This window comes from Prunus mume, linkage group LG2 (assembly GCF_029339155.1).
Source record: "Prunus mume cultivar Tortuosa linkage group LG2, ASM2933915v1, whole genome shotgun sequence".
NCBI lineage: Eukaryota > Viridiplantae > Streptophyta > Magnoliopsida > Rosales > Rosaceae > Prunus > Prunus mume.
This window is the reverse complement of record NC_142699.1, coordinates 4,332,760-4,360,598: the sequence shown is the minus strand read 5'-3', so window position 1 is coordinate 4,360,598 and position 27,839 is coordinate 4,332,760. Positions and strand designations below refer to the sequence as shown.

Here is a 27,839-nt window from a genome sequence, read left to right as displayed (position 1 = left end):
AGATATTGTTTCAACACCGGACAAAGACTAAAAATTCCAATGAACATCAATTCCATATTATTAGTACCATTCATCTATATCGAAAATGCATTAGTTTTAGCATAATAAAATAAAACTGTGACATCAAGTGCTTGCTTGCGCTAGATTTGTGGCCTTGACTGAACCACATAGATCACTCCATCTTTTACCACACCTTCAATGTCCTGAGGACGGCCATAAAGTCCTCCTACTATCTTTCCCACCTCTGCAATTCTTGAGAAGAGTGAGATTTGGAAGGCTCTATCAATAATCATCCGGTCTCTGGAGTAATCCAACACAATTTTCTCCTCTTTGTCCATGATTACACTGCAACAAGTTCACAGACACATTAGTGCAGGAGTACGAAAATGCTGCTCTTTGTCGTTTGCCAACGGGGTCTAGCTCAATGGAAAATGGCCTTGACTTGCAGACCAAAGGTCTCAGGTTCGTATCCCCATGACACCTTTGTAGTGCTCGAGCACGTGTGTGTGAAACCCCCCTCCCCCTTCTAGTTTGGACTATTGTTTGCATTGAAAAATAATAATTCAGCTTCAGGACAAACCTGTCATAAAGCCCAGCACCAGCATATCCTTCCAGGTCCTCAGCGTTTGAGTCTGATCTGAATATGATAGACTTCTTACTGTATAATCCTATTGGCTTGCTCGGATAACCAATAACCTGAAAGTCAGATTCATTTTTGAGATGTAAAGGTTCATGAAATCTACCACGTAAACAGCTTCTCTCCTATAAATTGGAGGAAAGCCAGTTTTGAGATTGATCTCATAGGTTTAACTAAATAAATGAAGTAAATATTGTCATGTCATAAAATAATAGTTGGCCTTACAATTGGAGAACTTAGATTAGATTTTTTGGTAATGAAGCTCATGGCACGTCCAGGATATGCACCCACCAAAGTCTCACCCAAGCCCTTAACTATCTGAATTTGCATGAAGAAAGAATGAGACAATATTTTATTGACTTAGAAATCCAGTATTTTAAACTCACAGACAAGGCCTACCTCTGTATAGATCTCTGAGGTATCCCCTGATAAGGGATTCTTCGTGTGAATTACAAAAGCATAATCAGCGCAGATAATTTCTTGAACCAATACAGCCATACATATATTTTCATGATCTAAGTTAGCTTTCCTGCAACTAATAAAGGCTCTTTCATTCCACTTTGAAGCCCAAACCTGTTATGAATATGGAAAAATATTATGTCTTGATAGATTGCACCAAAAGTCAAATTTGAGATGGCTATCATGTCACTACTATCTGGTAGTTCTGCACAAATGCATATCTAGAATACCTTCTAATCTACTCAGTAGTTTTCTAAAATCATATATGTATAAATTATAAAAGCCTAGGAATACTTGTGAATATTGTGATTGCAATTATAGAAAACCAACAAGTCCCTCTTTGGTTTTTGAAATAGCAGATCCTGCACATGTTAATAGAAAGTACCACACTATTTTATGCAAACAGAATAATCCAAAGGAATGGATAGACAGACTTGAAATTTCCAGATGAACACATTAAGATTCACAACTGCAAAAGATCAAAGCTAGTAAACTGGATGGACCAGAAAAAAGTTCAAGATTGACATTGAACCTTCTTTATTGCTTGCCAAGCATGATTCCACCTCTCATCACCTTCATCACCAGGCCAAGGTATCCCTGAACTTCTCATTTTGCTCTTAAGCTCATGGGTCTATCAAAAGATACAAAGAAAAAGTGTGAACAATGCAGTTGAAGTGTGATTCAAATTAAATTCTCAGTAACATACTAACATATAATCTTTTAGTTAAAAAAAATTATAACTATATGTATAATCCACCCACTTAAATATAAAGGTTATGGCAAACATCTATTTTCCTAAGAGAGAGCAGCTTTAGTATATACATGCAAGAACGATGAAATGATACGTTTAGGATCTGAACAAGAAGCAACAAGGTTGCAAATTTAGTCAAGGGTCAGGGTCCATAGCTGTTTTCACAAGGCACTGAGAGCATCAAATTACTTGCTGACTCAGGATCCAGAGGCTAATCAAGAAATGAGGTTAAAGTGGTTCAATACATAACTTCTCAAGTCCTTGGCATTTAGGACTACACATTGGTGATGATTAGTTCATAGCAGGATGAGTAAAAGATATAGGAAGATGAAACTCATATCACTCTTCCATTTCTCTTATAACATTTGGCATATTCTCTGAACCCTGATTGAAGGACCATGAGGAAAATAATTAATGCCAAGTTTTATCCACGGAAATGATATCTGGAAAATCGCAGTATAGCTTTACATTCTATAGTTAGATTTCAAAGTTAGTAACTCCCATGAATTTGAAAGGCAGCAGTTCAGCAAGACAACAGGCCACTGTAAAAGTACGTAGGAATGCCAACTAAGTTATCAATGCTAAATTTGAAGATGGTTTAAGTACCAAAGAAATAGGAGCATTCATTCGTAGAATGGTTTCTTGTATTGATTGTAGTTTTGAGAGGTCCCCACCCTTTACGCATTTGTAAAATGAAGAAATCTTATATGCTATATCCTGCAAAAGAATGAGATATTAAAGCCTGCATTTGTTTTATTTTATTTTGCCTTTTCATTTGACAAATGAAAAAGCTGTAGATACATTAAAATTGTGAACAATTTCATCAAGCTGGCGTGTGTTCATATGAGACATACTAAGATCAATATTTTCAGAGACACACGCACTTCGTCCACATGATGCCATGATAAAACTCGTTCCTTATTAATAAATTGATCAGTAAGTCAATTTTGTGAACAATACCTTATTAAAATCTTCTGATAGGACTTTCTCAAAGGCTCCAAATGGTATGGCTACTGACATTGGAATTTTAATCCATGTTGGCACCTTTCCTCTCAAAAATTTTAAATTGCATGATTTTGCGCCAACCTATGCAATAGAAAATCATCAGATAACATGAATTCTTGCATAAAACCTATTCAAGCTTCATCAGAAGTTACTTGAAATTTCAAATATATCCAAGAAAAGAAGAGTGTGGAATGTAACTCTCAGATTTCATTAGTATGAACAGTTGCAAAAATAAAGAGATTAACTGACCAAACGGGAAAAATAGGAGAATAAAGAGATTAGTATAACACTCCATTTTGCGTTCTACTTCCTTGGACTACATTTAGAAAATAAATTAACAAAGTTGGTTAACTGTTATTAAAGGTAATAAATTTGCAAGTGCATGACTCAATTATGACGCCTCTTTAGTGTTTTCATCTACATATAACTTGAAATGGCTTCTCACTGGGACACAATCAATTAAAAACATAACATAATCTCTTCAGATGTTTATTAAATAGCCTACTATAGCTGAAACATGAAAGAACAAACAGAAATTTAGATGGACTAGAAGTTATTCCAAGGGCATACCACCTCACTAGTGAACTCCTCAACTGAAATGGCATATTTACTGCAGAAAGCCTTTTTTCTTAACGTTAATCCTTGATGTTTGGACTGAGTACCAAAGGATTTGAAAGAAAAATTGGAGCTACTGATGTCTCTGCAAATAAAACGAAAACAGTGAATTTGGAAAGTAAAGAGGCACAAAAATCCTAACACATAAACAACTAATGGGTGGGATGCTAATCCCGCTACTACGGTTACCTCTCTTAACCCTTGGAAGGACATTTCGGCGGGTTATCAAACTTTTTTACAGTGCTGCAGTTTCAAGGTGGGAAATGGGAATAGGGTCAGGTTTTGGGAGGATAGTTGGGTGAGGGAGGGGTTGTTGAAGGACTCTTTTCCGCGCTTGTTTGCGCTGTCTTCAAAGCATTCCTTAAGCATTGACTGTTTTGTTGATTCTCAGGTTTTTCCTCATAATTGGGATTTTGGGTTTAGGAGAAATAGGAATGAAAGGGAGACTGTCGAGGTGATTAAGTTGCTGGAAATTCCGGAAGGCTTCAGATTGTGTGCTTCTAAAAGGGATAGGAGAAAGTGGGATCTTGAGGAGTCGGGATCTTTCACTTGCAAGTCCTTTCAGTGTTGTCTGCGCAACAAGGGGAGGGTTGTGACCTTTCCTCCTTTCTCTCTTGTGTGGAAGGCTAAGTCTCCCCATAAGGTCAAAGTCTTTGTTTGGTTGGTGGCGCTTGGGAAAGTTAACACTTCGGATCTTGTCCAAAGGAAGAGACCATTTATGTATTTGTCTCCTCAATGGTGTGTTTTGTGTAAGCGTTGTAAGGAGAATGTGGACCACCTTTTCTTACATTGCCCTTTTTCCTTAAGCCTTTGGGGGCTCTTGTGGAGGGAGGTTGGGACTGTTTGAGTGATTCCGAAAGGTGCTCTGATTTCCTTTGTTCTGACTTTGTGGTTTGGGGGACGGGGAAGCGCGCTTCAACTTTATGGGGCTATTTGGTCCACTCTGTATTCTGGAACATTTGGATGGAGCGTAATAGGAGAATTTTTGAAGACTATAAGGGAGTGGGAGTGAGTGAGCTTTGGGAAAGAGTTAAGTACTGGGCAGCTTTGTGGGCTTCTGTTACAAAACATTTTAAAGACTACTCTTATTCCACTATTATGAGGGATATGGCAGCTGCGGTTAACTGAGGGTTGGGGGGTGTGTTGTTCTGTGGTTTTTCGGTTTTGTTCCTCCCATTAGTTTGGGAGGGTTTGGTGCTGTTTTTTTCTCTCTGCATTGTTTTTGTTTCTTCGGTTGTGGTTGCCTTTTCCACCTCCGTGTTCTTTTGAGTAATAAATTTTGTTTCTTCTCAAAAAAATAAAAATAAACCACTCCAGTTACCAACCTGATAATAATATTTGCCGACTTCACTAGTATTGATATTGATTTACCTTCCTTCGACTTCAGATCTCTAAGAATATTAGGATCAAAGCATGTCGCAAAGCATACCTGCAGCACGATACTCTAGTCAAGTATAATGCGTTGGTTTACAAAGTAAGAATTTGTTTTTTATCTCTTATCAAATTATGCTTTACAGTTTTGTTATTTGGGAATTCATGATTAAGAATCAAAAGTTATATGCCTTTTCATTTCTTGCTCTTATAGAGACATGTGATAGAACATCTGGTATATCAGGTGTCAGAACGGCAACAACTCCATCTGGAATCTCCTCTTCTCCCGTTACTCTAGTTGCAATTAAAATGGTTGGCTTTCTATAGACTTTGTTCTGAATACTACGGAGCTCATTAACACAAAGTACAACGCCACACACATCAACTGGGCTGATAACCTGCCAACTGCAAGGTACAACTTTGTAACACTCAACATAAATACTGGAAAAAATTGCCCAAAATATTAAGGCATGTTTTTCAAAGGAGAGGAAAGGGACTATAAGTAAAGTGAAGTTATAGCAATAAACTCAGATTCATAGACTGACTTTTACACTTTAGCATGAAGTAATCTTCAATTTAATCTTACCAGCCTAAGTTTGCCACTTTTCTCAGAATGGGGTAAAAACGATTAATGAGAGCAGACAGAATAGCTGCTGATCCAGCCCTAATTAACTCCTCAGAGAAAGTATCAATCTGACATCAGGAAAAATGCTTTAGGAAAAATACTTGAAATAAAAGCCTAACTGGTTGTCTACTATGGATGCCAAAGTCAAACCCCAATAACATACCGCCGATTTCTGAACACCAAGCAGATTTCCGAGATATTGCGCACTAGGCTGGATCTTATTCTGGTAACACTGAGACCTATCAGCAAGTACTAATTGTAATCGATCAAGAATAGCCTTTGTTTGTAATGCCCACTGACCATCGTTGGGTTTGTATAATTCACAGATATAGTACCAGTCCTATGACAGCAACGTAACACCAAGAGTCAGAGAAAGGAACTCCATTCAACATTGAAAATGAAAAGACGAAGAAAGATCTAAATCTAAATGATTGTTTTCCACTCCAGAAGTTGAAATATATGAGAGAAGCAAAACCTTAAGCTACAAGATCTTCTTTTTTTTCCTTAATCTTTTCCTTTTCTAAATGATGATGTCAACCAGAAAAAGATTGGAATCCATACTCAAAGACAGATATACCTTGGTGCAGTAAATGAGGTCTTCATTGTTAACTGTTGACAAGCATACATTTTCAAGCACCAATGAAATGAAGAACATAATCTCCTGCTTATAGTTGCATGGAACAGAAGCACAAATTTTTGTGTTGCATAAATAATATCCAAATGACATTAAATTTTCTACTGTACTTAGAAAGCATAGTCACCACTTACTGGTAAGTGTGCAAAATTCAGATTTTTTAGTCCCCTTTCCATAGTTGTTCTGACAGATGAATCCAAAGCAAGATCAAGGAAGAGTATATCTTTTAGTCTTCTGTGGTTGGCAATCAGAACAGGACGAAGCTCAATACGAGATTCCAGTAACTTCTGAAAAGATAATTTCGAACTTCACAATGATATTCTTATATGGAGGCATCAAAATTTGAAAATTTAGTAGATCATAAAGTGCATGTCACAAAATGATAATGTTAGCTTGGCTTTGTTGCATGTGGTTTGGGAGGGGTTCGAAGCACTATGGCGTAAAAAATGCTTGACTTCTTTAAAAAAATTATTGCTGACCTCATGCGCGAGAATTTGCCAGAAGCACTACAGCGTCAAAAATGCTCGACTATATATATTGTTGCAGTGTTAATGCAGTTGGCATCATTCATCCTCGACCATATTCATATCAGTTTGAGCCTAAAGTTTTTTTCGCCTCTCTCTTCCATACCTAAAACTCATTATGGCTAGCAGTTCCACTTCCTCCTCGCCACCTGTGCTCTCTCATCCCAATATCTCAACTCTAGTTTCTCATTCTAGGATTCCTGTAATAGACCTCTCAAAACCATACTCTAAACAGCTCATTGTCAGGGCTTGTGAGGAGTTTTGCTTCTTCAAGATCATCAACCATGGAATGGAATTCATTACCATGTTGGAATCTGAGGCCGTCAAATCCTTCTCCTTGCCACTTTTCGAGAAGGAAAAAGCAGGGCATGCTAATACATTAGGATATGGTAACAAGAACATTGGAAAAAATGGTGATGTTTGTTGGGTGGAGTACCTCCTTCTAAATGCCAATACAAAATCCAATTCACAGAGACTTGTATCAATTTTTGCACAAAACCTTGAAGAGTTTTGGTAAGCTATTCAAACAAGTCAGAGCTTGAACAAATTTTGATTTTGATGTCAAGTTATTGATTAAAATGTCTTGTCTCTTTTTAGTTTTTTTGAATTGCAGTTGCGCTTTGAATGATTATATATCTTGACAAATTAATTCCACCATCTTGAATTTTCAATTTATTTATTCTCTTTGTTTGAGCAATTTCTGTTGATACCAAACATCGATAAGGCCCGCCCGCTTTTTCTTTCTCATAAAGTGGTAAGGAGAAGAATTTGATGGCCATTCCAGCCTGGAAATGAATTCCATTGGAACACCATTGTTGATGATCTTGAAGAACCCAAACTCCTCACAAGCCCTTACAATGAGCTGTTTAGGGTATGATTTTGAGAGATCCATTACAGGAATCCTAGAATGAGAAACCAAAGTGGAGATATTGGGGTGAGAGAGCACAGGCGACGGGGAGGAAGAGGAACTGCTAGCCATAATGAATTTAGGTAAGAAAGAGAGAGGCGAAAAAACCTTTAGGCTCAAACTAATATGAATATGGTTGAGGATGAATGATGCCAACTGCATTAACACTACAACAATATATATAGTCGAGCATTTTTGACGCCGTAGTGCTTCGGGCAAATTCTCGAGCACAGGTGGCAGGGAGGAAGAGGAACTGCTAGCCATAATGAGCTCTTCTCCCGTTACTCTAGTTGCAATTAAAATGGTTGGCTTTTTATAGACTTTGTTCAGAATACTACAGAGCTCATTAACGCAAAGTACAACGCCACACACATCAACTGGGCTGATAACCTGCCAACTGCAAGGTACAACTTTGTATCACTCAACGTAAATACTGGAAAAAAATGACCAAAATATTAAGGCATGTTTTTCTAAGAAAAGCAATGGGACTAAAGTAAAGTGAAGTTATAGCAATATTCCTATATGGAGGCACCAAAATTTGAAAATTTATAATATAGCATGACCTCCATCAGTCGAACAATATCTTCATCACCAAGATGTACTTTGACAAATTTCAGGCACTCCTATTATTTGACAGCACAATAAGGGAGACCTTTATCACTCACATGGGAAAAGCCAATAGTGTTGCACTAAAAATTTCAATGCAGGACTTTACAAAAATAAGAAGTTACCTGCAACTTAGGTGACAAATCACAAACATAATTAAATCCAGTGCTTGTGAAATCATGAGCCTGATGATCAAAAGTAAAAGGTGAATCAGTTATTAGCCAAAAGAATACACATTCAACGGTGGAGAAACCGGAAGTTTTCTAGTCAGTGATCTTCAAATAGCATTCATGAACATTACCTTATTTGAGGGAACCAAAACTTCAATAGCTGATTCGAGGTCAGCACCTGAATGAACAGCCTGTGGGCACGGTGACATAAGGAATAAGAAGTTGAAAAAGACATGAGAAGTCTCATATAAGTCATGGGATAGAGTAACAAAATATAACAGCAAGTAAAACTTAGAAAATGAAAACTTAAGTATGGTTGATTTGAAGAATGCCAAAACTACAAAGACCTCTCCGTTGCATTCTGACATAATCAAATGCTACTAAAGTGAATAATCTAATAGACTGTAATCAGATTATCAGACCTATCCATTTCATTTCATCTATCTATTCTACTCTCTTTCATTTTGAGATTAAGGTTGGAAGGTCCCACATGCCAAAATTGTACTGCAACATGTCACTTCATGGGTCAACCTTATTCCAAAGCTTTAACATCAAGTTTAAATAAAACTTTGACTTATACGGTGGAATTGATCCTAGAAGGTTTTTGAATTCACATCTGTAAGAAATCAACAGGTGGTTAAGTCAACTCAGTGACACCTACACCAGACCACACAAAAAAAAAAAAAAATAATAATAAAATATTTCAATTGGCATATATTAGATCCAGACACTAATGATAAACAAAACCATTCTATCAACTGATATTTTTCTAAGGCTTACATGTGTATGTGGCGAAATATCCATTAATATGAAAAGTAAGATTAAAATCTGAAAAAGGATATAGTCATGTAATTGTACAACTTTGACATCTAGTAGATTTGATATTGTGTTTCGTAAATAAATTTCCACCAGGTTGAATTTTATATATAAAATTTCAGGCATTCAAGTTTTAGTAAGAAATAACTCCTTTACTCAGTATGATCGCACTGTTGCTATATCTGTAACAACAATCGACCAGAGGGTATATGATATGCACGTTGTCTGCAAAACTTCCAACTAGTTAACTACTTAGTACTGAAAAATGTGAACTGAAGCTCAGGTCGACAGCATCAGTAAAATATGATTGCTCCTGTTTAGATTGCATTCTTACCTTTAATGTCTTCAAGTATGCTGTGAGATCATGGATGAGTCCCTCCTTAGTATCAACCCTGAAATGAGGCTCTGACACAATTGGTCGGTCATAACTTGCAAGCTTCTCTTTTGTGAGACCATTTGTATTTAATGCTTTCCAATAAACATCAACTCTAAAACCAGACTTTATGTAATTTAAGAGTGCCTGTTACAAAAAGGGAGGAATATATAAACATGTGCATCCGAGGATCATTTGAACATTTTGCAATTACATTACACACTACATGTGGCACGCCAGTTGAACCAATAACCTAAAACCATGTTGGTGCCCAATTAGGTCTGGGTCAGATGGTGCAAATGCTGAAAAACAAATCCACAAATTAAAATACCTCGCAAATTATCACATCATCTGGGCTACTATTATTGTGCAACTTTTGGTGCCATTCCTCCATCATGCCACCCTTGCAATCATTATTTCTCTGATGGTAGAACATGTGCACATTATAAACAAATATCCTGCAACAGGAGCTATATATACACATTTTTATGCACTCAATACATTTTAAATACCTGAATGACAAGTATTTCATCGCGAATTCTCTGTCCAACATCTCCCTGACCTCCACGACCAACATGTGTCATTAGTAGTCTCACAATTTCCCGATCATTTGGCTGGTTTAAATATATTCTTTGTAGTAGATTGGTAAACCTATCCTGAGCTTCACTAATTTCACTGCAGGTATATTGCAAATATAAGGGAAATAAGACCTTTTAAGCCAGGGCATGTCTCTGGTTGAAGATATATGCCATACTCGCATGGTCATTTAAAAGCTTAGTGTAATCACATAGACAAAAAAGAAGTATCTACCACTACAACACAAACAAGAAGCAAAAGATTGATAAAGTTTGCAATGTGTGCAGGACATACTTTCCAGGCAGGACAAGTGGGGAAAATAAAAAATACACAAGTGAAAAACTGCCTAGTAAAAGTCCTAATCATGTCTTCTGGTCCTTCATTGTCAGTTCCAATTCATTGGATTATTTTTGCTATTCAGAAAGAAAACAAAAAAAAAAACAAAAAACAAAAAAATGAAACCAAAGAGAGAAGCAAATATGAGGTCCCCGCTACGATAACTGCAGCAGATGGGTCATTAAAAATGATGGAAGGAGAGGTCATAATAAGTATTCAAATACAGAAGGTAAAAATGCGAACTGCATGTCTCACAAATCCTTTATTACTTCTTCCCGGAGAATTCAAAAAAAAAAAAAAAAAAAGATGTGACATGGGACGATCACCAGACCATGTGGAGCTCTTTTTCGTCAAGAAAGTTATTAATTGAAGGTACAGTACAAGGCAAATTACCGAGGTTTCACATTGTAATTCTTGTTCCATGTGAGATGCCTGCATGACATGAACCTCAACCATACCAATATACCAACAAGCCCAAACTCCCCTTCATTTTTGCACCGTTCTGTGAGTTCCGTTGCAATGTTGAATCTGTGTCAAATCAGTATAATGTTCAAAAGATGAATTGAACAAAGGTGAAGGCAATTTTCCTAGCTTCATATAAGAACGACTTTACATTATCATCATAAGACAGTATTCTTATGCCCATATATGTAACTATACAAAGAAACTCATAAGTGGCCCAATAAAAATGCCCAGCTTTTCCATGCATATTAGTTATAACTTAAATTGAAATATACAGATACCATATATTGGCATCACCTGTGCATCAATGACCTCTCAGCCTCCTTTTCTCTTCGAGATATTTCATCAAGTAACCATTTGAAAATTCCATCACCATCTCCGCTGGCCTGCATACAAGGTATGTATCAGTCTTCACCATGGACACATCATAAATCTAAAGTCTGCTTAGTGCATTGTGAATGACATAGTAAAAATTAGATTTCTGCAACCATTACTTGGAAAAAAAAATTTAATTAAAACTAACCAAAGTTGGGGGAGGAGGATTTGAACTTCGAACCTCTTCTTCAAAGGAGAAGTGTACCAACTAGGCTATGTCTTGCCCATAGTTGGAAGAGAAATTTTCATATGACAGCAATATTTAACTTTTTCGGAAAAAAAAAATCCGTACAGAACAGATATAGAAAAAGTAAATTCATTTTGAAGAGGAAAAGCTAATAATCTTTGAAACAGGGATGGAGGAAATATTGAATATCATAATGTCTTTGGCTCTATTAATTGTCTCGACTCTGGAGGAGGCATGGCATATACATGAGAATCTTTGAAACTAGGAGGATCATCAATAAGGCATAATCTACAAATGATATCCCAGTGATTGGCAGCTCATGTCTAAATTATATAAAATATAACAAACTTGCATGATCAGCTTGTGCATATATTCATACACGCAAGAAACCAATGCCACCATGAGATACAACTGCTATTAGTACGGTTAATTGGCGAGAGTTGGAAAAAGGAGTAATAATACCCAATATGAAACACATTACCTTTCCACTAGAAATCACTGGTGTCACGCCAACAAAGAAGTTTGTGCCGTTATTTTTTATCCAGGAAGACTCACCAGACCATATCACAAATTGGATACCAAGTAAATTGCTTTGCTGCAGATTAATATCTACAACCTTTTTGTTTTTGGTTGAAGGTAGAGTCGTTAAGGCAATGTTTTAGTTGAAAACGAAAAGACAGTTAAAATCAAAATCACAGAATTCAGCATCCGTTGATTTGCATACCTGAAAGGACCCCTTTCCAGTTGATATATCAGTAAAATAAGTTTGACATGCTCCAGGAACCAAATTTGATTTTTTAGGCAATATCTCTGGTGGTGGAGCCTGCAAGAATGACAAAAGCTGGCTTTAAGGTGAAGAACCACTCATACCCAGAAACATATGAACAGTTTACTTGTCCATTAAATTTCATTCTCCAAAGTCAGAAAACAAATACTCACCAACCATTCCCCAGGGGACAATTTTGAAACACCCCAGTGAAGCACTATAGCACCTCTCATATTCATAGCAACGAAGATGTGATAGTCACCCCTAACCATTTTTGAAAGGACCTATAAACAATCAAAGATAGAGTGAAAAGTCAAAAAGAAGTTTTACTTTTTCTCCTTTTCGCCTCTGGAAAGTATTCCTTATAACTGATTGTTGGGACTTCAGCAACTCCAATCCTCCATGTAACTGGGTAACACAGGCTCCATGTGGGTCCTACTAAGAACCCCAAAAATATAAGATGGTTGCAAACATGCAAGGACCAGAACCATAGTGATATTTGATCGAAAAACATCCATGTTAATCAAACAATCAATAAATCAAATAACTTGACTTTCATAAGGGTCCATGATATCCAAATTTCTAACAAACCAAACAGAGCTAATTCAATTGTAACCACGCTACCTGATGCAAATCATTGACAATTCTACTTTAATGTTAAACATGGCAAACGGTTACAGAGCTTCCATTACAGAATTTATTCTCTTTGATGTAAAATAGTGAAATAGAAGAAAACTAACCACTATCTCATAGTTTCCAACATGATAACTTATCCGTGAAACCACATCGTCTCCTCCCATAGATTTGTCTACAAGATCCATCAGAGCTGAATTTGGCATACTAGCGTTTTTGGCAGATCCTGTGGAATGCTTTTGCAACCACTGCTCAACATTAAGCTTCCTTTTGTAAGAGTATGACATTCCACTCCTCAGTTGCTCTCTATTATCAACCATTCTTTTGGAACTAGGGCTTGAAAAACTACACTGCAACTCATTCAAGGATATTCCTTTCGACATCTGACTTTGTAGATCTCTTAAAGCATCTTCATAATCTTGCTACATGAGAAATGCAAAATAGAAAATAAAATATGACTGAAAAGAGGGGGGAAATGATCCCTAACCATGGTACAACTTCAGTAATTTCCATACTAAAACACATGTTGGAGCCTGTCAATTCATGGAGAATCCATATACAGATGCATTGTAATAGTATATAAAAATGCATAAACTTTAGTTAACGTTCAGCAAGGCAAGAACATTTCTGATTTAACAGAAACAAGCTAATATAATATAAAAGTGGAACCACCTTTTCTTGTTGTGGCGAGCTCACGGGCCTGCCCTTGCTTTCCCAAGCCAAACATGCATTCCGTTCAATCAGCTCTTTTGGTATAGGGGGCATTAAAGTAGTTGGATCAGTCTCAGGAATTTCTATCCGGAAGTTCCCATGATTCAGTTTCAACCTAGCAAACACATGTCAACATTTGATTACTGTGCAAGCATGAGTATGGCTGGATGAAGCAAAAGTAAAAATGAAAAGGGAGATAGAAACCAACCATCTCTCACGACTACCATCTTTAAGAACAAATTCAATAGCATGTAGGTTGGGGTCCCGCAACTCAATGGTTAACAAATACAATTCTCCTTTCTGCAATTTAGCATGAACATATAGGATAAAATCCACCAACAAAAGTTCAAAAGTGGCAATTCTTAACATCACTTTATTACTTTATAGGATTACTTTTCGTTGATCTTGCCATTGGATAAAACTCTTTATTCGTGCACATAACAACGTTTACCAAACTCAAGCCAATCCGCCATATGTAGATAACCATCCAACTAATAAGGTTCAATTCATAAAATGTACAACAAAAATATAAAATCTAATATGGACAGGTATAGATAAAATGAACAGAGATGCTGAACTGAATTGAAATTTGACATGCATGGACAGCATGATTAGAGCATTAAATTCAAGTTTCAACAGTATCATTGCAAAAAGAAAAAAAACCTCTATAAGACGTGGTGTAAAACTTTCTGTTTATTTTGTATAGAGAAATTGGTTTTGAAGGACCTTGGTGAATGGTGTCTGCAATGAGCCTTGCTTGTAAGCTTGTGAACCCGAAGAACGATCATTGGGAATGAACCAGTTCCTGTAGATGGTCATCAAAATTGCATATGAGATCACAACAGGAAGAAAATAAATAAATAAATAAATAATTGGGGATTCATTGGGGATTTACATATTTCCACGGAAAAGACAGCCCCAGTGAAGAATCCAACTGTTGGCACAGTTGCTGAGCTGAAATTCAAGCCTAACATTGCGTCCTTTAGAAGACCCAGAGACATTAATCTACACAACAAGACCATGACATCAGAGACAATAAAATAAAACACCTTCCTTTTGATAGTTTTGACTAATTACCTGAAGCTTCATGCGTTCAACGAGCTCAAAATGATGGAGCCGAGGAACAGGGGACTGCGATGCACTGGAGGCTGCCATGGCGGCTGAGGTTCAATCAACGAGCCTTCGAAAACCCGAGAAATTGAGGAGAGTTTGGTTTGTTTTTGTGGGTATTTCGAATTGGGTTTGTGGAGGATAATAAAAGGGGGCAGAGAATTGGATGCTGAAGTTGAAAGTAGCTGTGAGTGGTAGATTTGAAGACACAGCGGCATTGAAAACGATCGCTGATTCTGAGCTCCCCACTGAGAAAAAAAGCCATTGATTTGATTCTGAAGCACCATCTTTTGACGATTCAAATTGTTTTGCAGAGTATGAGGACGATCAACTTGGCGCGCTTCGGCGTGGGCCTCTAAACGGTGTCGTTTCTTCCGACATATGCATTTGTACCGTGACTAGTGAGTAGTGTTCTGCATGTAAAGGGTACAATTACAATTACATGACATGATCACGCATGAAAAAATTTAAATGTTCGGATTAGATTTTATCGAGTTGGGCCGATAACCCGTTGATACTATAAATAATGCGTTAGTTTATGAATTAGGCAAGTGTTCATCAATAAAACGCGATAACGACATGTTATCTTTCCTCATTTAGCCTATAATCTAATTACAATTTATCTATGTTTTTTTGGTAAAATAGTTGGACATCATTTGTCATGTGTATTTGGGACATGCTAGACAATTTCCAAAAGTAAATTTCAACTAAAAACACTTCCACCAATTAAGGTCAATTGTAGGGTAAAACTTAAGGTCAGAGCTATTAACCAGTCCGAGATTAAAAAACCTCAAGTCTAAGCTCTAAATGATGATTCACCACCCTAGAATAACCCATCATGTCAATGAATGATATCAAAAGTTGAAAGAAATTAAGTAGAAGTGAGGCTTTCTTATTATGAAACGCATGACATCTACGACTGAAAGAGAAACGAGAAAAAAAAATTGTGCAGATTTGGAAAAGAGAAAATAATAAATAGAAACACAACAGAACTTTGCACAATTGCTCACAATACTGATTTCTCTAATCAATTAAACAAAAGGTAACTTTGACCTCTGAAGATAATACAAGGAACAGATGCTACACATTCGGGCATTCGAAATGCTTGATGAATTAAGCAAATTTCAGTACTTGTGAATAGACAGTCCATAATACAAGCATCGAACGTCTTCATTTCCAACTTGTTTCATCTTCTCAAAACAACAATAGAACATTGAACGAAGATCTATGAACAAGCACACACCATCCTCAATGTAACAACAAATAACTATAAGCGTCAAGATAGAGGGCTTTACAATTTTATGTTCAATCTCCTACAGTTTTCCAGTTCCTGCAACTAACCAGATTAACTGCCACCTTCTCCTCACCCTCCATAGCAACAGGTTACAAAGTTCTTATTTAACTTTACCACCATTAGTCTGACATCTCATTGTGTGAGCAGCTTTGAGTCACATGCCACTATTTTAACACGGCCAACAGTTTCCGAGCTATCCTCGTTCTTGAACAAAGCATCCTGTAAGATGAAGGTCCAAACATTGTCGCAGAATCTGTAGGTGTGCAGATGTCCCTGTAACAGGAGACAATGAAATTTTGTCAGAAAAAGTTGAGATTTCACATCCGTCTTAACTCTGTCTGGAACCGGTATTTATTTGTGCATCGTGATAGAAATATGAGATACTACAAGAACAGAAGTCCACAGGCAACAAAGCATCTGAGTAGAGAGATTCATCGCAATTACATCAGGAAGGAATTATGTCATGCAGATGAGAACTAGTTGACAGAAGACTGCAATTTTTGGTCGGGGTACATTTTTTTCTTTAACTAGAAAATTTTGTTGCATGAGATACTAAACTGCAAACAAAAAAGACAGTAACAACACTGACAGGGAAAAAAAAAAAGATGAACCTAGAACCCCTGCTTAAATCTTTTTGTGCACGTATCATACTTCCTCAAAGTAAGCCCCTTCAAAATTTTCTATCCACTAATAACTTTGGCATATCAAATCTGTTGACCAGATATTTGTGCATATGTCATGCCATGTCCTGATATAAAGTCAGATCTAAAAAAATGAAAAGACTAGATAAAGGACTTGCAACCAGATCAGATTCTACTACTGGAAAACTACCAAGACATAATTTGACAGAATTTTCAACAGAAGATAGCTGACAAGTTAATATCTTTAAATAAATATGACACATTAGCAGGCAAGGAGATTGCACGATTCTCGCTAGCCAAGTCCTATATATGCTGACGGGCTCCCTAAGGGTAGGAACTCAATAGCTTTCACGCTAACAAACTTCCGTTCAGAAATTGATTTTATACTGTCAACGTAAATCTTTCATAGGCTAATAGTCAGATCAGTAACCATTGGCACAATTACTTGAAGGAAAATATGAACCTCGTTTTCTAGAATACAGATTAGCCCTTTCATACCACTAACTTCAAGGCTTCGTAGCCAGAAGCGGGACCAGTTACTGATGACCCAATACTTCCAAAAAAGGAACTTAATTGACACAGGGACACACCTTCATGTCGTACATTTATTAGATAAACTAGATCTATTAGAATATTAATTATCTGACAGTAAGAAATGAAAGTTTGGTAGCACATTACGTAAATGGAATCATCATTCAATGCTAGATTTAAAAGTATGCATGCATACAACTTTGACCATACTATATGCCTAGACCACCAAGACGTCATTTATGTTACATAACTCTATCTAGGCAAACGTAAGCATTCACCCTGGGCCCACATTTACTTATCGCATTTCACGTTAAGGTGTATGCCAACAAGCACAGTCAGTTTGCATAACATAAGATAAAAAGACGTTTTTTGAAGCTAATGGAAGTAATTCAAATAAAAGAAACAATGGAAGAAAAATACGAACAAAGGAAAGAGGTTTTATTTTGTTTTTGTTTTTTCACTTGCATGATATTCATTTAGTCACATATTTATTATATGGAGAAAAAAGATTATGGTGGACTTGTTATATTGTAAGTACAAACAAAGAAAGAAGCCCCCTTGACTTAAATAGAGACTCGAGATGCAGTTTAAGGACCTCCGAAAGAAGAGTCCCAAATAATCATGAATGTCCCTAAATTTATTGCTTTGCAGGTTTCTGTTATCTTAAATAATTCTGAAGACATCGTGAAGTTCAAATTTCAAATATGAATTTACATCATAAGGTTTAGGCCTTGCATCTAGGAAACAGAGCGCTTGGTTGATGATCTTAGTTATGAATTTAGTTATGGATTGCAAGAATATTAAAATTCCATTGAGTAAAGGAACTTCTAAATAGTTTTATTCAACTCCAGTTTTGAAAAATCTTCTGATTAGGGATTGGCCATGTCCCTTTAAGATTTGAAGGAGCAAGTCATATATTAAATTTCAGCTTTGAAACTAACTTTGTTTATGAAACATGAAGGATGAGAAAAAAGTACACGAAAATACCAACAAGATGTCCTCTTGTTCATCAATGTCCGACAAAGAATACAGAATATTATCTGAGAACCATCACAACTAATCCGCAACTCCCAGCCATTCAAGATGAGTTAAACAATAAGGGATATCCCGAAAGTGCTCAACAATAGATGCCCATAAGCATGCTAAAAATCTGCCCACTTGATTCATTACACATGCCCATAAACATAGCAAAAATCCACTCAATTAATTAGTACGTGATACCACCTTGTCAAAGAAACCAAAAAGCTCAAAAACCAAAAAGAAAAGAGAAAAGGCCATGCCCTCAATGACTATTGTGTACTCCGATTCAACTACGGGCAAATGTAGGGCAATAAAAAATCTAGTTACAACCTACACAATACTAATAAACCAGCCAAAGAAGCACTTTGTAAATATGAACAAGGAAACAGATGACAATACATAATACACGGAAAAATCAATTCACTACGACATCAAACTAACTGCTCTAAGACAAATTCACTCAACTACATAATCGTTATTCACTCGGCTTCCATAAGCACCCACATTTACAGTCTGAAAGATCTAGGGCAGCACAATAAACCCATCAATCTACACAAATCCCAAGACCTCACTTCATGAAAAACCAGAAATGCAAAAGTGAAAGAAAGAAAGTTACCTTGATGCTGACCTTGCTCTTCACTTGGGTTTCCAAAGCTTCAGTCATTGACTACGGCAACCCACAAAACCATCAGAAAGGTAAATCATTATAATAATAATAATAGTTTATTAAACGAAAGCAAAGACAGTACCTTGTCGAACTGAACGAGAACCTGAATGGCGAGCTCGGGACTGAGAGTACCGTTCTGAACCATCTCATCCAAAGTCTCAGTCAAACACATTCCGATCGTCGACCTCCTGTAGAGCTCAAACGTCGCCATGTTCTTCGATCTGTCACAACATTCACACAAAGAAACGAAATTTCAGCGTTCCAGTTTGAATCGGTGTAAGATATGATAAGAAGAAATCAACTGAGGAGTTGAAATCGAGAGAGAATTGAAGTTACGGATTGGTGGCGACGCTGTTGGAGATTTTCGGGTTTGTGTTGTGAAAGGTTCGCTCTCTGTGAACGTTGGTTCTTCGCGAGCCTTGTGAGCGCAGAAATTTGGGGCATTTTATACCTAGCTTTTGTAGCTCAGGGGTATATATAGTCGCGACGGAATGGGGACTGGTTCAAATTACTGATATACCCTTCTCTCGGTTTCTTTTGTTCTTAAAACTAAAGTAATAATAATAATAATAATAAGAGGAAGGAACTTCTATTTGCACATTGAATTGAATTCTTCCAATTTTTTTTTGGAGTCAAATATTTGTATTTATTTTTGGGCAATCACACCCACTATCAACATATTTATCAAGGAAAATAGTACTCAAAACAATCTCAAATATTACTAAAATAATGTCATACATTATATAAAAAAATTTAGCATATCATGAGGTTGAGAATAATTTGGATGATACTTACCCATCTTGGGTATATCTCATCAAGAAGATAGTATCTCTGGACGTATTCAGTATCATTGACAGTAAATTGAACATATGTTGCACACCCCTCAAGAATTTAAGCAAATAAGAGTGAAGAGTACAGTAAAAAGTCGTCATGCGAACCTAGAATTTCGAAATAGCACATAATCAATTTATCCCTTTATTTCATACGTCATATTGAACTTTAAACCTTTTAGAATTTTTTTGGGAAAAAAACTAAAGCTAACACAAAATAAATTAGAACGAAAACAAATTAATACATGAAAATATAAATCTACATCCCTCATTAGAGCCTTTCCAGGGTAAAGCCCAAGGCTGAGGGAAAAGGTGTTCAGTGGACAGCCCAGGGGAGGTGTGGGACCCACAAAACTCGGGGCCGAAGGCAACTCGCCGAGGTCCAAAACGAGAGGATTCTGTAGCACTACAAGATTCACATGATCGCTCACAAGACTACGATTTGATTTTTTTCTTGTTGCCACGTGGCGTCGTCTGGGCTCTCCGATCTGATTTTTTCCTCCAATCCAACGGCAGCCAATTTTTTGCAATAAAATACTGGAAAAAATTCGAAATTTTTTAAAAATACCCAAAATTAATGAATTTTTTTCTATAAATACCAGCCTTTTTTTTTTTAATTTATCTCAAATTTGAAATTGAAAATTTTATCCGATTATGAGATATGAATAGTATTGACACGTAGGAACCCGAAAATCTTATCCAAATTAATTATTGAGGTAAAAAAAGTTGTGAATAAAACAAAAAAATGAATAGTAATCGCCTTAGCAAGGGCAACGGTGAAACACAAAATTGATTTTGCAACCACTATTCACGTGAATAGTGGCTAACTCCCACACAAAGCGAAATGCTTTAGAACAAAAAACATGTAACTTAGAGATGCTCTTAGCCCCAAGCCCACAACAAATAGAAAAGCCTAACACCCATGCAAACTCAACCCAGCCCATCAATTCTCATATCACCAAGCAAGCACCACTTTTCTAATCTCTGCGAACCTAAAACGTGGATGTGCCGTTTAGCTGCCACGTACCCTGTGACTCTGCACAGCTCACAAAACGTGTTCAACCCGGAACTGCATAAGATATTTATATATCCTGTCCAAAATTCCACTACTTTAGTTTTGTTCTGGTGGTCAAATCCAATTTCTGAAAGCAAAGGAAATGGAAGGGATGAAAGCATCGTCATCGTCAACCTCATCAAACACAGGCATGATGTCTCGCATGAAGAAAGATTGCTTGTTTTTCTATGTTTCTTTGCAAGAGGGTTTTCGCAATCTTAAGGCCTTCTTCGTTGGTCAGGCTAAGAAGTTGACGGCAAGAAACGAGCAAGAAGCAACGGAAGCAGAGCTTCGCACAAGCAAAATGCAAGTTGAAGCTGCCGATGCAGCTGAGGAAACAAAAAAGAAAATCAGCAACAGCAAATCTGTGTAATTAAATTAATGCTCTCACAACTAGTTTATATATATATATATTGTTTGATTTCGCTATTCTGATATCAATTCTCTCTGAATTTAGAAACAAATTGTTAGTTCACAACTTCACATCCCAACAATGAATTAAACTCATAACATTCACATATTTGATTCAACAAATTTTTGGCGGTTGGGATTGGATTGGATTCGGAGAGAATGACACTAATCCAATGGTGTGTTTGGTGCCATATTGGCTGGTTTGACACGTCTAGTGGAAGTAGAAGATGGTGGACCTTCTAAACGAATATAGTCATACATGAGTCCATGGAAAGCGGCCAAAGGGCTGTTGCTGATTGGTTGTGTTAGAAACAGTGTGTTGTTTCCTTCCACAAGCAATGTGGCTGGTATGTCTATGCTATACAGCCAGTAGAGGCCATGAATTCCATGCCTTAGAATTGTGTTGTCCTTTCCAATCACTCCAGTTGTAAACAGAGGAGGGTCTGCTTCCGGGTCATTTATCCGTATCTTCAATGGAAAAGCAGAAAGAAAAAAAGAAAGAACCAAAGAATCAGATTAGGCTTTTGATAGTGCTGAAACAAAGAAGGGTAACTAGGCATTTTACCACCCTACCTGTAATTCTGCGATATTCGCTGTAGCGAGGGAGATTTGAAGTTTGAAGGTTCCACTCTGATTGACATTGTCCAGTTGAAACTTGATCTGCCATGTAGTGCCTTCATATGTGTCATCATCTTTCTTCCTATTTATGAAAACTCTGTCAAATAGAATCAAACTCACACAAAAATTGGGCACATTGGAAAAGCAAGGTCAAGGAAGGACGAAGAAGTGCACCTGGTAACCTGAGCGAAGAACCAATCTTTAGCATAGTCACTGGTGCCAATAGTGTAAATTAAGTCTTGATCAGGATATAAATCTGCATATCTTTCCCATAACCCATACTGCCTAAACCTGCAAATGCAAGAAAATGATCAAGATCTTATAATGTAGTGGAACATGTCTACACATCTGTAGATGAGAAAAATGTCCTCTTGTCATTTTGTTTTTCTACATCAAATGCGAATATCCACCCTCTAGCAATATAAGCATTTGTAAACATATACTCTATTTCTAGCACCCATGTTAATTTTGATCAATCCGAAATAAATTGGTCAAAGAATTGGGGGAGAGAGAGAGAGAGAGAGAGAGAGACAGCGCTCGGATATATAACAGAGGTCAAAGGTAACCTGTCAGGATGGTTGACATAAAGTTTATTGATATAGTTTGGATTAGGATCAGGAACATAGAATTCAGCTGCAGAACGATCAGGGATGCCAATTTCCCACAATGTTGGTCCATCTCTTGGAGGCTCATATACAAGCTCACCCATGTCAATATCACAACCTGCTTAATTAAAACGCATTAATGTGTTAATCATATTGATAGTAATCTTGAAGAGGAAACAATTAAAAAGGAAGAAAAATAATAGATGGACCTGAGGTTATGTTAATGGCTGCATCATATCGATAATCTCCAATGAAACCAGGAACCCATGCATAAAGATTATATTGGCCCTCACGTATATTCTTTATAGAGTAATAGCCATGCTCATCTGCCCTAGTCCAGAACTGGTAGCCCTGCCACAATGCAAACACTAAAAATGAAGAAGATTTGCCTAAATGATCTATTTTATGTACAATGGGGACTTGCTTTGTTTTGTTTTTTGGTTTTCTGGGTTAGTGGAATTAATGTACTTCTTGCTTGGTAATAAAATGGACAAAATAATATCACCTTGCAATCTCTTTGAAAGGATCCAGCATCTCCTGGTGGTGCCAAGCCTACATAAGCACCCTTTCCCGGAATGCAATCTTCACTAACGTACCTAGACATGTATGGTTTTTAGACAATAATGTAGTGGAAATTCAAGACGTGAATATCTCGTATTGAGTAATAATTTAGTAATTTGGGCGCCGTTAATCAAGTCCGCTCTAATACGAACACACTAATTTGGGTGCAAAGCATGGCAAGTATGTGGTTCTATCACAGAATGTCTCGAAATTAATAGTTGCAAAACTATTTGCTATAGTTCTTATCATGTATCTGATATGTAATTTTGTATTTTTCAACATGCTCACTTAAATGAAATCACCACATAGTAAACCTCAATTTCACGTCAATTCTACATTCTTCAACAACAAGACGCAAGTAGAAGCAAACAATTCAACTTTATAAGGTTTGGACATACGGCAAAACACAGAAAAAGTTTGATTTGGTTAAGTACCTATCTCGAACCTGTATTCTACCACTAACATTACCCCGCTGATCCGACGGTGGAAACTCACTGGAAGCAGGGAAATCGTAAGGCCATTTTTGCACTTCTGTCATCATCTGGAGTACTCCAAAAGTAAAATACATTGTCCATAAAAATGGAAAATTATTTGTTTAATAGAAATACTTGTAGAGGGGGGTTTTTGTTTTAAAAATTAAACCTGGTGTTTTGCATCCTCCCAGAGTGGTGGTGATGGATCATCATTTGCATTGGACGTAACAGAATTAAGATACATAAAAACAGGGCCAAAAACTTTCTTCCATGGCTCGTCTGGTTTCAGCTTCAGCACCAGATCCTCTCCCGAATAGTGAGCACTAAGAAACATCTGATTTTTTTTATTTTTTTTATTTTTTTCATTTTGATCAGTATCACGGATAAAAAAAAAATGAGGAGAAAGAAATTTTCCACAGGTTAGTACGATTCAAGATAGTTTATTTGTAAAAGAAAAAAATGAAGTGTAACATAAATGATCCTAAGATAGTTTTTTCTAACCTTAGGATTGAATAAATAAAAAGTGAATCAAGGAGCAAACCCGAGGGAACGAGTGCATAATGAGAAAATGAGAGCGTAAAAATCGTTGCCTATTATACGATCAAATTTCATGAACTTCAACTTCACAAAAAATTAAAGCAGAATTACGAGTATCAACTCGTATCGCAACATTTTAATACGAACACATAATATGACAGTTGCTTAAAGAGTGTAAATATATGAAATTAACTTCTGAAAAGTTATGAGTTGATGCCCTAGGATTATTGGTTTTGAATATGATTATGGTAAAAGGAAGTTAATTTTACTCACAGCAAGACAATAGGGGCCAACATGGGAGGTGAGATTCTGTTTGAGGGGTCCACCAGATCGGAACTCATCACTGGGAGTTATTTGCCAGAACCCCACAGGCGGGTCCATACAAATCCAACCGTGTACCCGCAGGTTTTGGTTCTCGCTTGAGTATTCGTATTTGTCATCCACCTACAATTGTATTTAGGAGCCACAACATTTTGTTATTCTAATTGTAATTCTAAGCTTTTATGAATTTGTGAAAAGTTTTCATTTTTTGGCCAAAAAAATAAATGTTTTAATTTCCAAATATACACAAAATTATCAAATTTTTAAGTTGCATGCTGCATGCATCATGTCAATTATTTTTATAAAAAAAAAACATAAAAAATAGTATCATTTGGATTTGAAGATATAAGATTTGGTAAAATGGACATAAAATTTATTAATTGGACTTTAGAAATATTAATTTCTTATATAATTCATAAAATCCACATAAATATTTTGTTATTGAAGAAAATGAGGGATTTGAAATATCAATTTTTTCTTTTGCCCAAAAAAAAAAAAAGGTTTTTCTTGACTCTTTTTTTTTTGGTACAAGCAACTGGAGAGGGGGGTTCACACAAATATTCATTGGATGCCTGAAGATTTCGAACCTCTACCCATGCCACATGACTAGTGGAGGTGGAAAAACTCAACCAACTGAATTATACCCCACTAGCCAAAAAAACTCGTATGAAATGGAGATAGCTGTTTTGCTATCTCCGCCAATAACAGTTGCCACGTGAAAAAGTTATCACGTGTGGCATATTGTGACTGGCTGAAGATAGCAAAATAGTGTTATCCCTGTTTCATGTAAGTGTATCTCCCCACTGACATAGCTCTACTTTTCTTATATTATCAAATCTATGTATGATGTATGATTCTTAAGAAATTAACATCTTATATGAAGTCCAATTAAAAATTCCAAATATCCCTCTCGTTTTAAACCTTTTCATCTAATTGTAATGAGTATTTTAACTTTTACAAATAGGTACGAGAATATATTTGTGCTGTCTTGAAAGGTGCATTAATTACCTCTCCCTTGAATTCTGGCTCTATCGGATTGACAAGAAGGACTGCCTCAGGTACGTCTAAGACTTTACTTCTCTCCTGCAATCGGTCATCAGGAAGGGGCATGTATCTTTGCCTGTTATCTGCTATGGCCATGTATTGAAACCTAATGATCACCCACAAAAAATAAAACTTATAATTAATCCGTAATTAACTTGACACAACCAAGATAGAAAACAATGAAGAAGAGAGGTTTGGTGACTTTTCTTTTCTGAGCTTGAACACAATTCTGGTCTGGGGAAGGTTGAAAGGAGGCCATTCTTTTAAGTGATCATAGATGGCGTAGGAGTAGAAGCCTGAAGAATTACGAAGCATAATAAACCTGAAAGAAAAATCATGTTCTAAGTCTTGTTAGTGTCGATCGCAACCAAAAAAAAAAAGATAATCGTAAAATACTTAGGATGTGTTATTAGCATTTCAAAATAATCCTTATGCACTCCTCATTATTTTGCAAAAGAGAAACTGCACTGAGAAAAGTATAAGATGACTATTTTGGAGTGTCGGCCAATTACAGCTTCCTTTATTCTCATCATTTCACAAAAAGTTTGATTCTTGCTTATTTTTCTACTTGTTAAAAAGAAAATATATGGACTTCCAACCTTTTGTCTATGTTTAGAGGGACAAGCTTGCCCTTTTGGGAGGGATTCCACTTTCTTGTGAACGAGACCTCTACTTGTTCCTCGCTTTCCACTATAACCTTGAATTCTGTACCCTTAATCCTGCATATTAGTAATTCTTGATTGGATAATACTGTTATAGTAAATGAACATTACAAAATGAAGTGGCTAAATGAAATATATAGCCGAATGGGCACCAATAATAATTGTCGCTATTAGCTATTAGCGCCACTTATAGTGCATTTAGCCACCTCATCCTGTCCAACCAATGTCAATCACTATACTCAAATGATTAAAAGTAGAGTAGTTTGACGTACACATCAAACGTTCCTGTTGTGCCCACACTTCCAGCTTCACTCCATACAAGGTCCCAATACCTTTAAAAGTTCAAATGACCAGAATAGTGTGAACTTCTAACATCTATTTTTTTCCTTCAACATTGAAAAAAGAAACGCAAGAAAGAAGAATTGCAAGTAGTTACGAGGAGAAGTATAGGTACCCTACCCTCTGTCAACTTCGTCACTAAGAACTTCAAGCAAATTGTCGATGCCATTGTATTGTATTCTGGTAACAATTCCATCTGGTTTTGACAAGGTAACTTGGAGTATGCCATTATCCATAACTACCTATGTACATGGCAAAAAAGGTTAAACACACTTATGAAACCAATAACATTTTTAACCATGAACACTTTTTCTTTATTATTCTATAGTTAATTTGGACATATATATATATATATATATAAAACAATAATTACACTAATATTGCCAAAAAAAGCTTATTAGGGTAAAATAAATAAATTGGAAAAGGCATGTAACAACTGTGATGGGATGAGGTGTGACTATCGCTTGTATTTTAAAAAAAGAAGTAAAAAAAGAATGTGCTAGGGTCATTATAAATAAAATTAACATTTTGCATATGTGATAGTTATTCATAATCTCAATTTTTGTTTTCCATCTTGATAAGCCTCTCGTAAAAAGACCAAAGAGAATTTGTTCACTTCGCTTTTAACAATAAGAGCATGTTTGAGTGTGGTTCCGGAAGAATTCATGAAAACCTTTTATTACAACCAAAAACACTTCCTTCGATTGCGTGGTCTTTTACGGATAGAAGCTATGGGCAATTACTTGTATGAATCTTGAACTATACGTTTTAGGGTTTCAAAACTTCAAAGCATGGGTGTCATACATAGTAACAATTACATGCAACCAGGATCCAGCGAGACCATAAAAAAAACCTGGAGCATATATAAGACTTACATGATTGTCCTGAATATCCAATTGCACCCTTTGAGATGACATAGTGAGGCCTCGCTAGCTATATTAGCAGAAGAAAATCTAAATGTGGCTTTTGAGGCAGCAATGTTGAATTTTTGTGGCTTGTATATATAAAGAATTTCTTATCTGCGACCACTTGGTTTTTCTTCAACTTAAAAAGTAAGCCTTCTTTCTTTTACTTCTCTTTGGCGTGTATTCATTTCCAACTCAGTCGTGCAAGACTCGTTATGTGCAAAAAGCTAAAAGCACACCACCAACCCCATTTTTAATCAACCATGAATAGTGTGTGATATTTCTGTTCCTTCTTTTAGTTATACAAATGAAGCAAAGCCTAAGCTTTTCAGAAGTACAGATTGATATTTTTTGTTTTTTTGAGTCTAACCTACGAGCAGAGTGAGATTTCTCTCACACACATCACTAAAATCAGATGTCATGCGGATTCGAACATGAAATCACTTATTTATACATCAATGTCATTTTTCACTTGGCTAGACTGTGCTGTATTTGTAGTTTGATGTTCCAATGTAATATTTGCAAACATCACCAAATATTCTTGATGCGTCTAATCTCAAGTTATAGGCAACTACTAGTTAACTAATTGTTGAAGTTAATTTAATGTTGCTTTGGAAAACGGGCCTAGTGCTGAGTGATTGACGGAGCTGATCCTGGAGCTTGAGTTTTCTAGACTG

The 27,839-nt window shown here is 36.4% G+C and overlaps 4 protein-coding genes across 10 annotated transcripts; 1 reads left to right on the top strand and 3 right to left on the bottom strand.

Moving 5' to 3' along the window:
• Nucleotides 1–28: 28 nt before the first annotated feature.
• Nucleotides 29–15,074, bottom strand: PWD (phosphoglucan, water dikinase). 7 transcript variants are annotated; one of them, XM_089045894.1, is made up of 31 exons: nt 14,617–15,072; nt 14,435–14,544; nt 14,266–14,344; nt 13,748–13,839; nt 13,501–13,654; nt 12,936–13,250; nt 12,369–12,479; nt 12,154–12,252; nt 11,911–12,045; nt 11,165–11,253; nt 10,799–10,933; nt 10,006–10,168; nt 9,825–9,914; nt 9,455–9,640; nt 8,436–8,495; nt 8,260–8,319; nt 8,092–8,151; nt 6,232–6,384; nt 6,041–6,124; nt 5,627–5,803; nt 5,425–5,531; nt 5,030–5,243; nt 4,793–4,896; nt 3,426–3,552; nt 2,808–2,933; nt 2,454–2,564; nt 1,629–1,727; nt 1,037–1,210; nt 863–955; nt 581–696; nt 29–345 (listed from the first exon to the last, which is right to left on the bottom strand). In XM_089045894.1, exons 1-31 carry the CDS (start codon nt 14,692–14,694, stop codon nt 141–143), a joined length of 3,906 nt encoding a protein of 1,301 aa, XP_088902020.1. In that variant the 5' UTR covers nt 14,695–15,072; the 3' UTR covers nt 29–140. The 7 variants fall into 7 exon arrangements, with proteins under 7 accessions (XP_088902020.1, XP_088902019.1, XP_088902024.1 ...); XM_089045893.1 differs by having other exon boundaries at nt 3,423–3,552; nt 14,617–15,071; XM_089045898.1 differs by lacking the exon at nt 2,454–2,564 and having other exon boundaries at nt 14,617–15,074.
• Nucleotides 15,075–15,651: 577 nt separating this feature from the next.
• Nucleotides 15,652–19,258, bottom strand: LOC103319461 (transcription initiation factor IIA gamma chain / TFIIA-gamma (TFIIA-S)). Its single transcript, XM_008221001.2, has 4 exons — nt 19,139–19,258; nt 18,885–19,023; nt 18,752–18,802; nt 15,652–16,216 (listed from the first exon to the last, which is right to left on the bottom strand). The coding sequence occupies exons 2-4, from the start codon at nt 19,011–19,013 to the stop codon at nt 16,076–16,078; spliced, it is 321 nt and encodes a 106-aa protein (XP_008219223.1). The 5' UTR covers nt 19,014–19,023; nt 19,139–19,258; the 3' UTR covers nt 15,652–16,075.
• A 1,385-nt stretch (nt 19,259–20,643) lies between these two features.
• On the top strand, nt 20,644–21,115 carry LOC103319459 (uncharacterized). The gene has a single exon (XM_008220999.3). The coding sequence runs from the start codon at nt 20,790–20,792 to the stop codon at nt 21,057–21,059; it is 270 nt and encodes an 89-aa protein (XP_008219221.2). The 5' UTR covers nt 20,644–20,789; the 3' UTR covers nt 21,060–21,115.
• On the bottom strand, nt 21,103–27,280 carry LOC103319460 (uncharacterized). The gene is made up of 15 exons (XM_008221000.2): nt 27,133–27,280; nt 26,378–26,499; nt 26,191–26,250; nt 25,856–25,975; nt 25,459–25,578; nt 25,221–25,362; nt 24,165–24,335; nt 23,524–23,688; nt 23,316–23,422; nt 22,826–22,916; nt 22,530–22,671; nt 22,282–22,438; nt 21,890–22,006; nt 21,671–21,797; nt 21,103–21,565 (listed from the first exon to the last, which is right to left on the bottom strand). The coding sequence occupies exons 1-15, from the start codon at nt 27,172–27,174 to the stop codon at nt 21,263–21,265; spliced, it is 1,986 nt and encodes a 661-aa protein (XP_008219222.2). The 5' UTR covers nt 27,175–27,280; the 3' UTR covers nt 21,103–21,262.
• Nucleotides 27,281–27,839: the final 559 nt, after the last annotated feature.

Excerpts from the sequence above, each read along its gene's own strand:
- PWD (XM_089045893.1), bottom strand. The coding sequence starts at position 14,694 with ATGGCAGCCTCCAGTGCATCGCAGTCCCCTGTTCCTCGGCTCCATCAT. Across the intron at positions 13,840-14,265 it reads TGCAGACACCATTCACCAAG|AAAGGAGAATTGTATTTGTT; the intron begins GTCCTTCAAAAC and ends GCTAAATTGCAG. Across the intron at positions 12,046-12,153 it reads CTGGAAAGGGGTCCTTTCAG|GTTGTAGATATTAATCTGCA; the intron begins GTATGCAAATCA and ends AAAAACAAAAAG.
- LOC103319461 (XM_008221001.2), bottom strand. The coding sequence starts at position 19,013 with ATGGCGACGTTTGAGCTCTACAGGAGGTCGACGATCGGAATGTGTTTG. Across the intron at positions 18,803-18,884 it reads TTCTCGTTCAGTTCGACAAG|TCAATGACTGAAGCTTTGGA; the intron begins GTACTGTCTTTG and ends GGGTTGCCGTAG. Across the intron at positions 16,217-18,751 it reads AGAGCAAGGTCAGCATCAAG|GGACATCTGCACACCTACAG; the intron begins GTAACTTTCTTT and ends CTCCTGTTACAG.
- LOC103319459 (XM_008220999.3), top strand. The coding sequence starts at position 20,790 with ATGGAAGGGATGAAAGCATCGTCATCGTCAACCTCATCAAACACAGGC.
- LOC103319460 (XM_008221000.2), bottom strand. The coding sequence starts at position 27,174 with ATGTCATCTCAAAGGGTGCAATTGGATATTCAGGACAATCAT. Across the intron at positions 23,689-24,164 it reads TTGGCCCCTATTGTCTTGCT|ATGTTTCTTAGTGCTCACTA; the intron begins GTGAGTAAAATT and ends AAAAAAAATCAG. Across the intron at positions 22,439-22,529 it reads AGCCATTAACATAACCTCAG|GTTGTGATATTGACATGGGT; the intron begins GTCCATCTATTA and ends TTAATTAAGCAG.